General features: G+C 44.3%; 1 protein-coding gene across 1 annotated transcript; it reads left to right on the forward strand.

Moving 5' to 3' along the window:
• Positions 1 to 1,712: 1,712 nt before the first annotated feature.
• On the forward strand, positions 1,713 to 16,919 carry RGMB (repulsive guidance molecule BMP co-receptor b). Its single transcript, XM_064437909.1, has 3 exons — positions 1,713 to 2,158; positions 4,851 to 5,362; positions 12,272 to 16,919. The coding sequence occupies exons 1-3, from the start codon at positions 2,038 to 2,040 to the stop codon at positions 12,938 to 12,940; spliced, it is 1,302 nt and encodes a 433-aa protein (XP_064293979.1). The 5' UTR covers positions 1,713 to 2,037; the 3' UTR covers positions 12,941 to 16,919.
• The last annotated feature ends 743 nt before the right edge of the window (positions 16,920 to 17,662 follow it).

Consider the following 17,662-nt stretch of genomic DNA (forward strand, 5'->3'; position numbering starts at 1 on the left):
TAAGCAGTGTCAGCTGGCGCTCAGAGATGCCAAGATCTCGGGGACTGGGGACTGGAGAAGGAAGGGAAGTATTGCCAAGCTGTCCAGCAGCACATCTGGATTCACTCGTGAGTTTGCAAAACTGCAGGTTGCATCCTATAAAGCAAATAGCTCCTGATACAGAGTGCTTCCCATTAATGTCACCTTCAGGGGTACCACTGGGTTTTCCCTGCTCTGTGCCTAAAACGAGTTCCCTTCTTGAAGTCAACATGGGCGAGAGGGTGGCTCCCGCTGAGGGCTGCTGAACACGGAGGCCGGTGGGGTCAGAGCTGGCAGCATGCATTTTCCACAGGTATCTCCCAAAGGTGGGCAGCATGGTGCAGCCCCCTAGGCCTGTGCTGGGTAGAACTTGCACAGTTCTACAATGTTCACAGTGTTCACTCACTGAACAACACTGGGGTGCAATGCCAGGGCATATGCAGAGATCCTAATTATGACTCATGGCAATGACTGCCTTTGCTGGAAAGAAGCAAGGCAAAAAAAAAAATAAAAATATGGCAGTGCATCTGCGAGGCTGCTGTGCTTTCAAGTTTTTGAAGCTTTTGCATGATGAGATTAACATTGTTGGGCAGGAAGGTGGTGTGAGTTTCCCTGGAAAAATGGGCAGGCAACACGCTATGTCTGCAGCCGCAGCAGGCAGGCCACTAATGTGCCTTGCAGGCCGCAGCAGCATGCTCTGCGACGCAGAGGCGGAACCACCTCTGTGCAGGCTCTGTTCTTGCCCCACAGGAGGGCCACTCACCATGTCCATGCTGTCACGTATTTGATACACAGGGCCTAATCTGCAGAGCGCCCCGTACCGCCCAGTGGGAGAGCACAGGCTGCAGCTTTGACCCCAGCGAGCCACGCAGCGCGCTGGCTTCAACCAAGATGCAAGTACCCGGTGTGGCACAGGCGAGTGACCAGGGACGTAGTGCCGGGACTTCTGCCCTGCCCGTGGGTGGGCAGAGGAACACGGTGCACCCTGCGCCACCCGGGGGAAGCCGCCCGTACTGCTGCCTCCTGGCACAGGAGGTGCTGCCGACGCGGGAGAGGCTCAGGCATCACATCTGCCTCCTGGAAAACAAACCACGGCTAGTTCAAAATCGAGCAGCGCTTCTCGCACTGTCACGGCAGTTTAATTTCGCTGCTTTCTCCGGTTCCGCCGCGGGCGCGCGGTCCGGGAACGAGCGGGCCGCGCGGGCCCTGCGGCCGCTGCGGAGAAGCCGGGGTACGGCCGCGCCGGGAGGGGCCCGCCCGCAGGAGGCTCCACCCGTGCCCGGCGGAGACCCCCGCGCCGCCCCGCCCGGCAGCGCCCTCGCGCGCGTGCCCGACCGCGCCGGAGCGGGCGCGACCCGCGCGCGGCCCCTGGCGGCGGCGCGTGGCACTGCGGTCCCTCTCCCCGCGTGCGTGCCGGTGCAGCCAATCACCGCCGCGGGGAGCGCTGGGGGCCGCGCGCGGCCGAGCGTCGTGGGTAGCGGGGCTTACGGCCAGCCAGCCGCGTCACGCGGGATGGAGGAGGGGGCTTTTCGATCAGCCCCCCCGCGTGCAGAAGGGCGTGCGCGGGGGGCGGGGGAGTTGGGGACACCTCTCGCGCTCGAATCAGCCCCGGCCCGGGGGGCGGGGCCGCGTGATGGCCCGTCGTGGGGCTTGTCGGACAGGCCGAACAGCCAATGGGAGGCGGCGGGCCGGGCGGGGCCGGGCGTGGCCGCGCGGGGAGGGCGCAGTCCGCTCGGCGGCGCGGGGCCTGCGGGCTGCTCGGGGCTGCGGGCCGCCACCGCCCGCCCTTCCCTCCCTCGCCCGCTCACCGGGTCCTTCCCTTTGTGTTCGCCTCCTGCTGCCGCCATGCCGCGCCGCCCCGCGCCCACCCCGCTGTGGCCCGGCGGCCCCCGCTCGCCGCCGCTCCGCTGAAGGAAAGGGAGGAAGAGGAGGAGGAAGCAGCGAGGAGGAGGCTGCCCGGCCGCCGCCTCATGCCGCGGCCCCGTCCCGCCGCCAGCCGGGGGACCTGCATGGACGGGCATGGGGAGAGCTGTGCCTTCCCGCGCCGCCGGGACTGAGCTGCCGCGCCGCCGCGGGCCGCGCTGCCCGTCGCTCGCCGCCTTCGGCCTCCTCGCCGCCCTGGGGCTGCTGCTGGGCCCAGGTACCGGGGCGGGCCGGGGCCCGAGGGGCGCCTCAGCGCGGAGGGCCGGGGCTCGGCGGGGACCGCAGCCGCGGGGCGGGGCGGTCGCAGCTCCGGCCGGGGCGGGGAGGTTGGGGAGCGGTACGCGCTCGGGCGGCGCGGGCCGGGGCGGGGCTGCGAGCGGTGTCTCTTCGGCCCCGCCCCGCGTGGGCAGCGTGCGGGGATCGCCCCGCGCCGCGGCGCTGCGTGGGGCGGCCCTGGGCGGGGTGGGAGCCTGCGGGTGGGAAAGCCGGTGCAGCGCTGGAGGTGGTGGGAGCGAAGCCGGGCGGCGGCCTGCCTGGAGGCGCGGGGGGAGTGCTGCTTATTTTTGCTTCAGGTAGAGGCAGCATTTGCTGGGTGGGTGTATTGGAAGTGGGGAGAAGGCGGAAGGTACCCCGCACGCTGCAGGTGCCTGCTAAAGCGGTCTGTTTTCAACTCAGAAGTGATCCGAGCAGTTGTAGTTCGGTGAAAAGGTTTCTCTCTAGCTTGAACGCTTTCTATAGTTTTAGTGAAACAAATTCCGAATTTAGGCAAAAGCTGTTCGTTCATCCCTCTCTGTACCAAAAATCTACAGAAAGAAACAAGCAAACTTCCTAAAGTTGCAAGGAGTGTGGAGGAACAGATTTATTAGGCTATCTGATAACTTGACTGACTTGTTCAGCTAGACTAATTTAAATGCGATTAAAGTACTATCACAAATTATAACTGAAGGGAAATATAAGAAAAGTTTTACTGCTTTGAAAGTCCAGCTCTGAACCAGTATTGCCTGTGTCATTTTGCTTGGCATAGGTATATCTGAAAGCACAGAATTTAAATGAGGGTTTTCGTGGTTTTGGTTTTTTTTTTTGTCTATTTTGCAAAGCTACATATCACTTGCACAAAGATCAAGTGAGAAATCTGTGGCTTACTCATACGGTTCGTGGACACACTTGACTGTAGGTTACAGACTTCCTCCTCCTACTCTGTGTTGTCTTGGGATTTTGCAGATTTGTGCTAGCTACCCATCGCTGGCAAAACACGTTGCCCTTATAAATTAATGGTTTGGGTATTCAGAGTAAGTCGTGAATACTGACTCACAGGAGAGTCAGCTAAACGAATTGCTAATATCCTCTCCTGACTGTGTGAATTGCAGAAAACAATTGTGTTTAAAAATGAAAGGTGTTACATAACTATTAAGTTCATTTTCCACTCCTCCTGCCTCAGGGGTTTAGGAACATTTTAATTAGGCAGTAAAATCAGACTAGACCCATGCCTGTTTTGCTTTGAGGACACACAAAAAAAGTGGGAGATGTTGTAAAGAGGGGTTTGAGGAGAGAGAAAAGAGCATCTGTTAGGTATATTGTATTTTCACTTTTTTCACGCTTCATGTATCTTTGTAAGCATTTTTTATGGTCAAAATCTGCTTTATGACAGTTTGAAATTACAGATTAATGTATGCACAGCTGAATATTTTAGGTCATAAAAGCAACAAATAAGCACAGCATGTTTTTAGTAGATGGTTTTGGGTGAGTGCTTGGACAACTATTGCATGAAGTCTTGCACATACCCTTTGTGAAGGTCCATTTTTTGTTTTGGCTGTTTTCAGCTCTTTGGTTGTGAGGGAACCCAGTCAGTCCTTTGACCGAGGTCCTCCTAGTTTTAACCCCCATGGAACATGTGGCAGTGTTTCCTTTAGTGCAGAGTGCAGTCTTGTTCGTTTCAATTCTGCTCCTCATAAGTTATTGGGTAAAAGTTGTGTGCAGAAGACCCTTGTTAACTGCCATGAGAATCTGGAAGGATTTTGGAGCGTAACAAGTGAGAGCTGAGGAGAGGGCTGTAAAACTCCAGTTTGCTTGCTGGTATGGTAAATATGCTTTCTTTGCAGAAATCAGGTGACCAGATAAGGTCTAACTGGTTTGTTCAATTAAACTGAATCATGTACCTGTTGCATACATCTGAAAAGTACTTCAGGTTTTTGTGGGGAAAGGGTTTCTTTGCCCCTTGTCTTATTATTGAATTACACTAAGAGGTATTGCTATTGCAGTGTAGGGATTCCTTAGCTGTCAAATTGCACTTCACACAGCTCTGGGTTTTCTCTCCCATTAGTCACAGAAAGCAAGCAGTGAAGCTTTAGCTATGGCAGTGCCAGGGAAACAAAGCAAACTGAATTTATGGCCTGCCCACTTCCCTGTACTCGTTCCCCACACCCTGCTTTCTAGAAGAGAAGCTTTGATTTCTGTTTCATTCAGTCTGTTTTTGTCTAAACGTGTATTGCTTGCCACCTTTACCGCATCCTTCTGAGGGGCAGGGTTCTGTTTAAAAGTTAGGTAACTTGTGTAAAGCACTGAAAGACTAGATGGAGACTTGCTTATGAAGTTATTAACTTAAGTACAGAATTCCGTCATCACATTGATATCTGGAAAGAAATGCTGGGCTTATGCTTGTCAGGAGTTAGTGCTCTTAATTTCCATCTAGGCAATATCAAGTAATGGTTTAAGTCGTGCATGGGGCATCTCAGCCTTTGAGATGGTCTGTATCGCTATCGTTCTGCCTCCCAACCCCTTTTTCTCTTTTATGTAGTGCTCCCCCAGTGGGTGAATACTCCCAATTTGTTTTCTACAGTACTTGTGGGTGTGGAATGGAGTATTGCAATCTAAGAGGTTTGATTTCTCTCTGCCATCTGTTTTGTACTTAGGTGACTGCCAGCTGCAAACACCTTGTCGAATCCAGAAGTGCACCACTGATTTTGTATCCTTAACTTCACATCTGAACTCGGCTCTTGAGGGCTTTGATTTGGAGTTCTGCAAGGCGCTGCGAGCGTACTCTGCCTGTACCTATCGCAATTCCAAAGTATGCCGGGGAAACCTAGTCTACCATTCTGCAGTGCTTGGGATCAGTGACCTCATGAGCCAGAGAAACTGTTCCAAAGATGGACCCACATCTTCCACCAACCCTGAAGTGACTCATGATCCCTGCAGTTACAGTGGCCACACAGAAGCCAGAGAACATCAGGGAGGGGAGGAGACTCCTACTACTACTTACCTCTTTTGTGGCTTGTTTGGGGATCCTCATCTGAGGACTTTTAAGGATCACTTCCAGACATGCAAAGTGGAAGGTGCATGGCCCCTCATAAACAATAACTACTTATCAGTGCAAGTGACCAACGTGCCTGTGGTCCCAGGATCCAGTGCTACAGCCACAAATAAGGTATGGATTGTTCTGAAGCACTGTGCCTCCGTACAGAAGTAAAAGGCCAAGGCAGTAGAGTAAGTCACTTAGCCCTTAACAGTTAAGAAGGGCAGCAGCTTGAGAATCTTCCATGCAGTAGTCTAAGAAAGTAAAACTGTTAGCCTCTTTTCTGAGAATCAAACTAAACTTAAAACAGGTCCTTTTCTTCCTTCTGCTTCTCCCCACCACAAGAAAACCCTATACCTATCACCACATAAGCCTTTAAGGATACAAAATATAATTACTTGAACATATATTTGAAGCTGATGCTGCTGCATATCTCGCTCCCTTTTTGGAGTGACCCCTAACTGTGTGATGTAGCTCTTGTATTGTCAAGGTATGTCAAGCTATGTGTGCACAGTTTCAAGACCATCAGTATTGGATAATTATCGCTGTTTTGTTAAGCTCAGAAGAGGTGTTTTATTACTGGAGTCAGGAGCAGAGGGTGCCAGTCACAGTAGGTTAGAGCCTGCACATCTTCCATAGAGATGGCTGTGCAGTAATATTAATCAGCTTTGCTATTGAATTCGTGCTGGATTCTGAGGTACTGACTAATGGTCAATACATGTATGAGTAGGGCAAATGTTTGCATTTGCCAGAAGCCAGAGGTTGGACTGATACATCACTGAAGTTCAGAATCATCTTTTATTAACTTGTGCCTGTCCCAAGAACAGTCTGCATCATGAATGAGTTCTGAACGAGTATAAAATGAGGGAATGAGGCTAACCTGAGTAAGCTTTGCAAAAGAGACTTAGGTCCCTTGCAGTCTGCTCCAGTGGCTTTTTTTTAGAGAGTCTTAAATATGTACAAGAAAAAGCTACATTTTGTAATATGCAGTAAGCTTTTATCCTCAGTTTTGCTAAAGTCTTGCAGAATGTTCTTTATTTCCTTGTTCCTGGTAGTACTGGAGAAAGAAATTGAGAGTCGTCTTGTGGACAGATTGTGTGGGCGGCTAGGGTATGATGGTAGTAGATAAGTGATCTTGTCTTACCCTTTAGCCACATTCTGAAAATGATTGACTATGGCAGTATGTTTTGCTGGAATGTGTCTTCTCAAACAGATAACAAAGAGGAGAACTTCAGGAGATAAATGTCTCTATATACTGGGAGAAAGTACATGTTTTAAAAGTCATACCTTCTATCTTTAATTATTCTTGATGGTTTTATGGTTTTCTTTGACTTGTCATTCTGGGAAAAGTGGTAATACTTTTTTCTCTTTTATAGTAGTGGTTTAACACTGCTGCTGTTGCACAAGTACAGCTGAACGTGCAGAAGCAATTAAGTGAAATAAGATGTATAGGTTAGGATATTAGAAATGTCTCTAATGCTAATATCTGTTACATGTTGTACAGTCCTTGAGACTTTTTTTTCTTTGGCAGGAAATCAAACTTACCAGAACACCTGTTTGTAGGAAATTAAGGTTGTTTGAATGTCCAAGTAATGTAGCAAGATAAGTTTTAATATCACTAATGATTCCTCCTGACCCGTTTCTTTCTTTATGGAGCAGGCTGCTATAAAAGATACAGAAAAGGCTTGTTAAACTGCACTGCCAATGCTAGTGTCAACCCTCTTAACGTTTTTCTCTGCAAGTATTCCATTTCAGTTGTGGTGATGGACTATCTACTGCTAGGTCTGCTTTCCTAATTTTGGCCACAGGGTAGCTTAAGGCACCTTTAAAGAGCTACCAAGACAAGTTCAGTGATTTTTATCTATGTAGTGGTTTTTTCCCTAGCTGAGAGCATGCAAATAGTTCTTCTACCTTCTTTGTAAGAAAAGTTTCCAGAACATTATCCATTGTTAGTCTTACTGCTTTTTCATTACGGATATTTATGTTGAATGGGAAATAATAACAAAGGTTTATGCTGAATTAAATTGTGCAGAAGCCAAAGCAAATACTAAATTGCTAACTAGCCTACTTAATCCACTCCAAAGCAGGCCTAATGAAAGCAAAGACAAAAAGAGTAGAAAATGTAGTTTCTCCTGAATGCACTTTTTTAGGGGAAGTGATTTAAGAAGCTGAAGGAACAGAAAATTTAATCTGCAGTGTGCTTTTGAAAGGGTCATACCATCACTTGGCCTGTAGTTAGAAGTAGTTATTACCTTCAGATTTATCATAGCTTTCTGGCGTACCAAGCTTTAAGGGAATCAGCAATGAAGGGAGCATTATGTGTAAAGTAAGTTGTCTTCTCTCTCTGAAACCTATGAAACTTGAATAACCCCAGCAGTCTGAGGGCTATCCACTAAGTTCGTAAAGGACAAGACAATGCTGGGAGGAGATTTTTAAAAAGAATGTGGAGAGTAAGAGTATATTCTCCTCACTCCCACCCCCCATACTGTGCACCTGGGAGGGAAGTATGAAAAGCAGGAAAACTCTTCCTTAAATTCCTTAACTGGAAGGGTATGTCCTCCTGTGGGAGTTGTGTATTTCTTCACAAAATGCTTTTGGCAATTTGCTTGTACGTGTTTTGCGTATTTCTGATGCCCATAGTAACAACATCTATTTCTTCAGAGTGAACAAAGCTGTTGTATGTTCTGTGGTCTAGCTGAAACTTGAAACTCCAGTTTTTTTGAACTTGTCTGATGTACTTATGCCCCTTGGCATAGGATCCTAGGGCCTTTCAGATGGAGTATGAAGAATCATCACGAAGTAGCAGGGAAACTTAAGTTCAATCTCTCTTTTTCTTTTTGACAGACTTCCTGTATAAGTGGGTAGGTCACGGGCTTCTTTATCTCTGATTTTTCAAGCTATAGATAAAGAGCTCCCCTGTCTCGGGAGCTGTTTTGGAATTTCCTGAGGACAAATGACTATTATAAGGGGCAGGCAGGGAGCAGGTAGCAAGGGTATTGTAGAATGCATTAAATAGAAGGGGGTTTGTTTGTTTATTTATTGTGTGCTTTATTTGGAGGGGTACAAGGACTTTACTGGCTTTCATTGCTGTGAGAGGTGATCTGTATATCACTAGTGTAGTTGTCTCTGAATAGCAAATGAGGCAGAGATGCTTGGGCTTGCCTATGGAAACCTTTCCTTCTTGTTTGCAGTAATTGGAAATGCAGTTTTTCCTATCCAGGTGTTTCATAGTGGATAGCTTGAGGGCGAGAGAGTGAATGGGAGGACAGAGAAGGCAAAAATGGCAGAGCTTTTACTGTAGTGCGTTTACTGGGCATAAAGCTTTGAACCTTGGTGGTATTAGCAGGGTAGGGTAACACTGTGCATAACTGTTCTTCTTCCCAGGTGCAAAACATTTAAATATCTCTTTTGCAACATGGTTTCTGTTTTTGCAGGAAACGGTTGCAGACTGAACACAATGTACTTAGTTTCCGTTAAGTAATAATAAAATATTTACCTTCTAGTTACCATTCAGTTGTTCTAAGTAGGAGCATCAGATAATGATTGTGGGCGATCAGTTTTTTTGTCTTTATGGACATCCTGCCTAATGTAAAGATTAATTTGGCTTTATTTGTCAGAAGTAGTACATACTACAGTTTTGTTGGAGAACATCATAGAACCACAGAATGATAAAATCATTTAGGTTGGAAAAGACTCTTAAAATCATCAAGTCCAAGTCTAAACCTAACACTGCCAAGTCCACTTCTAAACCATGTCCTTAAGTGCCATGTCTACATGTCTTTCCAGGGACAGTGACTGAACCACTTCCCTGGGCAGCCTGCTCCAGTGCTTGACAACCCTCTTGGTGAAGAAATTTTTCTGACTGTCCAATCTAAACCTCCCCTGGCACAACTTGAGGCTCTTTCCTCTTTCCTATCACTTGTACTTGGCAAAAGAGACTACCACCCACCTCGCTATAACCTCACCAGGGCCAAGTACAGGGCCACGATCACTGCCCTACTCCTGCTGGCCACACTGTTGTGGAGGTTAGATTGGATTTTTTTTTGTTTGTTTTAGTACTCTTAGTATTGCTGATGTTTGCATATTCTGTCATTAGATAAGTCTCTGGAACAACCTTGTTTTCATCTGTCAGGGATCCTCACTGCAGTAGGTTAAGAGCTCTGTATGTGCCCAGAGAACTAGGCTCAGATACTGATATTTTCAAAAGAACTTTCTTCCTCTGAAGATTCTGGCATTTGGATTTTTCTGTCCTAAGTTTAGAAAGGGCAGCTAGTTTCTAGTCTGTAAACAGTGGCACATGAGCAGCTTTGTGGGGGTGTTCTTACAACCCAGCCAGAGTACAGAAAGTACTATAGGTACATGTACGCATGTAGCACATGTTAAATTTGTTTGAAATAGCCTTTTTCAATATTTAATGCTTTCTGTTATCTTGAGAACTTAAACAGAGAAAGCTTTGCATTGAAATTTTCTTAACCTCCCTTCGGAGCAAGCTCTTCAGTATTGCTCAGTACCAGGACATGAGATTGAGGTAGGAGTGGGTGATAAGCAAAGGACCTTACAGGACTCTGGTTTTACTGATCTGGCCAACAGATTAAATGGATGTCACATGATAGAAAACGCAATATCCAACCTAATGTCTTGAGCTGCAGTGTTTAAATATGAGTATGTCCTTGGGAAGTCTTAACAGTCTCTGTTGATTCTCTTTGAAGCATCCTTGCATGGTATGTGGAGGCCTTGATTCGCTTGACAGCTGTTGAGCCCTCATTCAGTGTGCAGTGTTATTGCTGATCTTGCCTTAGGGTGAAGGCTTCTGTCCTCTGTCTCTGAAATTGTGCACTTCATTTTTGCAGAGGAGGGAGCTTTGGAGAGAATGGTTTGGTGGCTGCTTCCTGATAAATGTTGCCAGTTGCCTTGCTTAACTGTTTTATCAAGTAGCCAGTTCTATGTCTCATTAAAACCATTAACTCTTTTTGACTCCAGACTTCTTCAGGTGCTGAGCAGACTTAGAGCTTTACTTCTGTTGGAGTGTAAATCATTCTCTCCTTGCAGGGCAATACAAATGTGCTCGAGGAAGTAGGAATGCTTCTTTGTCTGAACAGGCTGAGATAGAATTCTGTTTCACTGAAGTTGTGTTACATAAAATATAAGACCTGATTTACTGTATAAGGCTCTGGATTATGTGCAGAAATACAAATCACTTGACAGATCTCAGGTTTCTCTTCTCTGGGTTGCTGAGCTTACTTCACTAAGCATAGAGTAGCATTTACAGCAACAAGGGCACTTGCTCATTTTCTGGATTTTGGGCATAGGCGTTCAGGCTTAGTTGTGGCCCACAGATGTCAGTTTACCAAATTGCTTGACTACAAATGGTTTCAAGCTAGCTGTATAATTAACGCAAAGAAAAACCACTGGAAGATTCCAGTCAGACAGCACCTGTGGGAACATATGAAATTAAAACATCAAGTATTGTCTCTGTGTGTGTGACAGACGGACTGACAAAGCGTCAACCAGCTGGGACAAACCAAACATTGAAAACTAATATAAGACTGTTTAGGGTATACCTGCGTACTCCAAATGAGGACTTGAGGCATTGGGAGGGGAAGAAGGGAAGAGGTTTTTGTCTTACGCAACTGGTATGGAGAACAGAGGCTAATGAGGGTAGAGGTTTTATTTGGATTGTCTGTAATCAGCTGTTTATTGAAATTCTAGCTCTTCAGAGCAGAAGGGCAGGAAACAAAGCTGTTATATTAACTGAAATTAAAATATGAGGTTGCTATAGAGTAGATTTTAAGGGAAAAGTGTAGTGTTAGATTGAAAATGCCTTCTAATATGTTTTGGAGTACTGTGAATCTTGTAGCAGGCTGCTTAAATCATAGACTGTAAGTAATTTTGATGCAGTCAGTCACTCACTCATAAAAATAATGATTAAAATACCTATCCCTGGTGCAAAATTCCCTTTGAAGTTTTCATGAAGTCACTCCCCTCTGAAACTGTAAAGGAAGTAGTGTATCTGTTTGTAATACTTACATGTGATTCCTCATTATACTTTTATTTTAGGAAAAGCCACTAGACACTCCAAACTTGGTCTACCAAATAGCCTAATTATTCCCTTCAAATAAGACTGGAGGACCTTCTCTTTCTGTTATGGCTTATTCAAATAAATGTAAAGGTTCCAAAGGCCAGTCCTAATCTTAAAAGAATGAGCAATTGCTTTATGCTCCTGGTTTCTGTGTTGGAAGTCACTCTTCAAAGGCATGTCTTTGAGTATCTTTCAGTCTTGCTTGTTTCTCTATGGGCATGTTTTCTAGCAATGGTACACTGGAAATGTCAAATCTCCCAGTGCTTAGGACTAGCAGATCCAGGAGCCCTGAACAGTTGACTGCTTGTTCTTCCTGGTCATGCATCTGTCCTCTCACTGCCTGTTGTGTTGCACTAAATAAAGCACTAAATACATCAGTGCTTTTAAAGTAGTTTCACACAGTTAATCCAACAAGTATAGAGTACCCTGACGAGGGTCATACAGTCACTGTAAAGGGAGTGATGAGGTTATTGTGAGTGGGAGAAGCTGAGTTCTCTTGTACTTTTCCATGATTTTGCACAGTCTCATTCTGGTGTTGCCATAGTGGCTAGCATTGTGGGAATTACTTGGCCCTGACACTTCTCTGGGACTGCAGGAATCATTCTAAAGTGTTAATAAACCATCAGGCAGGAGGGAGTTGTGATGCTTAATTAAACATAAAGCCTCTTCCTTTCCTGACTTTGTGGCCGTTGCCACATGCTAATAGGCTTGCTTTCAGGCCAGCCTAAGAAGAAATTTGACCATTGCCATCTGGCAAAACAAAATTGCTTTAAGCATGTGTTTACAGAGTGTTTTCCTTTAGGGAAAACAGCTGGGGAAAACTATGAGCTGGGGACAACTATCAAGCTCTGAGTTAGGGGGTAGTCGCAGATATGTTCAGCTGCAAAATGGAAAAAGGATTGAAATTATGATTTTTTCCACTAATTTTGCTTTTTTATTCCTTCTGTCTCCTTTCCCCCCAGATAACTGTTATCTTTAAATCATACCAAGACTGTACAGATCAGAAAGTGTATCAAGCAGTGACTGATGACTTGCCTGCAGCTTTTGTTGATGGTACAACAAGTGGAGGTGATGGGAACACCAAGAGCTTGCAAATTGTGGAGAAAGTCAGTGGCAAATACATCGAAATGCATGCCAAGTACATTGGGACCACAGTGTATGTACGCCAGCTTGGGCGCTACTTAACATTGGCCATTCGCATGCCTCAAGAGTTGGTCATGGCCTACGAGGAGAGCCAGGATCTGCAGCTGTGTGTGAACGGTTGCCCCTCAAGTGAACGTATTGATGATAGTGGCCACTTACCATTGCCTGTGATGGTGCAGTTGCTCCCTAAGGGTGGTGCTGCTCATCCCTGGTCTGTGTACACACTGGAAACTGCCACCACCAAATGCCATGAGAAGATGCTGGTGAAGGACATCTATTTTTACTCATGTGTATTTGACCTGCTCACCACTGGTGATGCTAACTTTACGGCTGCTGCTCACAGTGCCTTGCAGGATGTGGAAGCGCTGCACCCCAGAAAAGAGCACTGGCATATCTTTCCCAGCAGTGGAAGTGGTGGTGTGGGCAAGGGTAGCAAATTCTTTGTCTGTCTGGGACTCGTGTGCTTGGTCCTTGTTGTGTTTTTGTAGGTTTTCTTGTCTATTACAAAGTTTTGAAATATATATTGTCATAATATATTGAGTAAAGATGAGTATTATATGTGTATATACCATGTATATGACAGGATGTTTTGTCTTGGGACACCCACCAGATTGTACATATTGTGTTAACTGTTTTCATGTATGTTTGATGTAGTATTCTTTGTATCTATTTGTTTTGCAGTTGGTGAAATGTTTTATAATGTCTCTGCATTGGGACCTGATAGAAAGCACTTTATTTTTTATATATTAAATATTTATGTGTGTATCTGAGTAACTACGTATTACACATATAAACATGCATACAATACTCAGTGATCCCTCTCTAAGTACTACTTGGTTTAGCAAATTTGTTTAACTGGATTAATTTGTGAGTTTTTATTGTAATTTCTCTTACTCTAGAAATAGCATGTCTCTTGTCCTGTAATGACACTGGTGATTTGATGGATTCGCTAGTTAAAATCATCAAGAATTGAATTGTATTCTGTTCCTCAAACAAATGGCCCTCTGTTCTTTGGAGGGAGAGAGTGAAGTTCTTCCTGTTAGCTCAGGTGACCATCCTGGATAATACGAGTTACAGAACCTTCTTTGTAATTCTGACATTTCCTAGTTTCATGGCATGAGTTTCAAAAAGAAGAAAAGGGAATGTGTTGGAGTGAGACTTACATGGCTGTACAGAACCAGTGGGATGATCACTTTAAAAGATATCAGTGGTCTAGTTGTGTAAGCATGTAATACAACTATTGCAGCTGCCTCTAACCTGAGGGTTAAGTCATTCTCCAAGATGGACTGGAGAAATCACAAGCTTGAATTCTGTCTCTTGCTTACATGCTAGTTCTATCTATACATTCAGAAGGAGGAGGGGAATGAGGCCACAGGCTCTGACTGCACTTACTAAGGAGCTAGGAGAAGAATGATTTGGTGGCCTGAAGGTTGATTTTACTTACTGCCTTAATCTGCTGCAAGAAGTGGAACCTTTAATAATGCTACAATAAACCCAGCTCCAAGATGGGCTTATTTCACTCTTGAAACTGTTCATCAGAGACTGGACTGGTATATTAGAGGTGCTATCTGAATAAGATTCAAACAGCATTTGCCGTTGTTAAACAAACTTGAGGTAGTGTTTGCCTTGGTGGAGGGAGATGGAGTTTATTCATGGAATGAAAGCTTCTAGTTTTATGAAGACACTTCTGGCTAGTTTAGGGACTGATGACTGGTAAGGACAGCAGTAGTCTTCTCAAAGAAACTAAGTCATTCCCTGTATGGGTGGGTAGCTGCATGCAGATGTTATTCTGGGAGTACTTGAGATGAAAGTGGTCAGAACTGAATTAAGGCTGAAGGTAAAAATTTATTTTAGACTAGACTGTTGGTAGCTTGTTCTGTCTGACTGTCGGATGGTACTGTTTCAGATGAGTTGGACTTGTGCATTTGTATGTCTGATAATGTGGCTCCTGCGGTTTCACCTGATGGTGACAGGCTTCTCCCTAATTTGTGTGGATGAACTTCCTCATCAGTGCTCTGAATTTAAAGTTCTCATGGCTGAAAGCTCATGGATGAACCTAGTGTTGCTTGCAGTGGTGCACATACGTACAGGGCAGGCACCTTATACTAATTAATTTCCTTTGTCCCTGGATCCTATATGTGTGTATATATGCGCTATATATATGTATACTAGCATTGAGTTGGGAGCCTCTCAGATAAATAATTTTTCAGAAGTGTAGTAATTCCCCTAAAGAGTTTTCCATTTCCTTGCTCCTGCTGTGGGATATCTTGAGGAAAATGTTATTTGCACATGTTCATTCTTGAAGAGTGCCATCGCCAAGAGAGCTTTAGTTAATGCCAAACATGGATATTTTGAAGCTAGTGAATGGTCTCTGGGGAGAACTTAAGCTTAGAGGGGACACTTTTTTTCACAGGCCCTCCAAATGGCTGTATTTTAGAAAGCTACATGTATTTTTTTCATGCTTGGAATCCCCACGATGTGTCAGTCTTTGCAAAATCTTTTAGATGTGGTTCATTAATATACCAGTAAGTATATATTAGTATAAAAGAGTGGCTATGCAGTGTGTAAATACTTTAAATTATTATGATAGAAGAATAAAGTTGCCTACCCTGCTGAGGAACATCTGTAATGTGGAGTTAGTGACCTCTGGTGGGGTGCAGAGAAATTGGGGATATGGGCCATGTACTGGGCAGGCAATCTGTAAACAAAGCCCCAGTTTGTTTCCTAGCCATCACTTACTGGATAGGAATGTGCTGAGTACAATCATTAACTTCCTTGCAGATGCTTGTTTCTCCTCTGCTAAATAAGCTGTGTACTGATATTTATGACCAGCAGCTGCAAACCAGGCCGGTTTATTGAAGACAGAGTGTATGGGAAACCAACAGCAGGCAACATCCCCCCAGGATCCCACTTGTACAGTTCCTTCGCAGTGTTTGTGGGGATATTTAAAAGAGCTTTATCACAGTGATCTGGTATTGCTGCATCCATCTTGAGAGGCATTATGAAAATCTTCTTTTAAAATTACTGGAGAGCTTTCAGACCAGAAAAACCCTGGAAGAGAAAATTACTTGCTGTAAAACTGGAGAAGAGATTGAGGCATTGAAAGAATAAATTATACAAATTAAATAACTTTGCCCATAAGATTACAGAACTTTGTGTAACAAGATGATCTGCTGAGCGTACATGGGAGCTGTAATATTTCAGCTCCAGGGCTAATCACACAGTATAAAGGTAAATCGAAAGTGCCAAAACTTAAAACAAGTTGTGTCAGATACATACTGAGAAAGATAGTCCTAATAAACACAACTCCGAATGTTGTTTTGGTAAGCTTGTGTAACAGCTAGAATTTGAGGTGTGTGTGAAACGATCTTAGGTGGTAGATAAATCATTGAAATGCTTTGTGGAAACAACTGTAGAAAGCAAAGGGAGCTTTAAATATGTATATGTTTAGTGTATACAGGTGGCCATTGTATATGTAAGAGCTTACTTTCAAAGGTGTTGATCTACCACCAGAAGCTCTGCAGAAAGCAATACAGCATGATCATCAGTATTTTAAAGCGACAACTAGTAAACTATTACTGACGCTATCTGTTGTCAACCTCTGTCTTTAAAAAGGTGGCTGATGCCTCAGGTATTAGTGGCTTATTCAAAAGGTTATTTGAAGTTTCTTCTAGAGCATTTCTAACCAGAGTATTTCCTTATCCTGTGCTAACAGAGCTAGCAGCAGCTGAGGGTAGTTCTCTGTAGTTGTGGTGTCTGACAACTTCCCTGGGAAGCATGTCACAGAATTCCACAGAGAACCAGCTGCTTAATCCTTCGTTTTGTATGGACATACAGCTCCTGAACAAGTGCATTATAAAGGAATTAGTATGCTCAACTGACTGTCAAACGAAAAATTCTTTTTCACTCTTCCTGGAAAACCTGGCTGGAAGAATAATCTGGATAGGGCACCTGTTAAGTGAAACACAGCCTGAGAGAATGCAGGGTCTAAGAACAATCTGGCTTTTTTTCTTGTTGTCAAGTTAGGGCCCTTCAGTAGTGCATTTCCTTTCAAACTGCTGCTGTACTGCCAGAAAATACATCACCAACTATTTACATTCTCTTACCGTTGCATTTGGATACTGTGCATTTGTTTTATGGGTTTCGAGGTTGTGCAAGTGGCTATTTACTTACATACACCCTGAAGTGAAGCAAGCTTTGCACTGCCTAATGAGGGTTTTATTAGTGAATGTGTTTAGAAAAAAAAGCCTAAGTGGCTTGTGGCTTTCTTCTCTGTTGACAGACTCGTAGCACAGTTTCAAATCTTACATTAATTTTCTTCATGTAAGTACAGCTGTGGTGTTGTACACTGAAATTTTCATGCTTTGGATTATTTTAATTCCCATCTGTGTCTTGACTGATAAAAACTGTATTCTTTCTGTCTTTCCCTATTCCAGCTATTAAAGACTGCTATCTATACAATGCCTAGGCATGACTAGTAATGAGTCCCTTTTTTTTTAGAAGGTATTTTATGTTGTTGTTTACAAGGTAAACGTTCTCTGTGTTGTGCTGCTTGTTCTTTCCATTTATATTCAAAACAAGGATTGTGTGGGTCAATGCATTAATTAGATTTTATCATTCTTATTAATTAGCTTGTTTTGGAGAGCAGTATAGCCACACATCAAGTACAAGTGTGCAGGTGAATTTATTGTGAAACAATGCCATCTGATCTGATTCAGAATTCTTTTAGTCTATGTTTGTCAATTACACTTGATTGAAATTAAAAGCTGCTCATTAGTAAATCAACTGTGAACAGTAAGATCGATTACAGACTTTGGCTACATGCAGGGGTGTGCCAGAACTGATAACTAGATACAAATAGGACTTAATGTGTCATATGTGGACTGCCAATTGTTTTTATTTATAGGAGTTATTTTCATGATTACTGCAGTTCTAGAGCTTAATTTCCACTTCTTTCTCTACCATAACAGTAGAAGAATAATCCATGATATAGACAAAATGTGTGTGTCATTGATTGTAGTATGTACTGAGGGCTGGGTCTACAAAATATTTTATATGTCTAGTTGGTGTGTTAAGTATTTAAATCCAAAATTGAGATACACAGTAAAACCTTCTCAGCTTGAACCCAAACATTTCTTAATCCAGTGAACCTGTATTTTTGCTGCTGAGCAGAGAAGAAAAATGCAGTCTTGAGAGTTGTATGTGCATCC

This window comes from Phalacrocorax carbo, chromosome Z, assembly GCF_963921805.1.
Source record: "Phalacrocorax carbo chromosome Z, bPhaCar2.1, whole genome shotgun sequence".
Taxonomy (NCBI): Eukaryota; Metazoa; Chordata; class Aves; order Suliformes; family Phalacrocoracidae; genus Phalacrocorax; species Phalacrocorax carbo.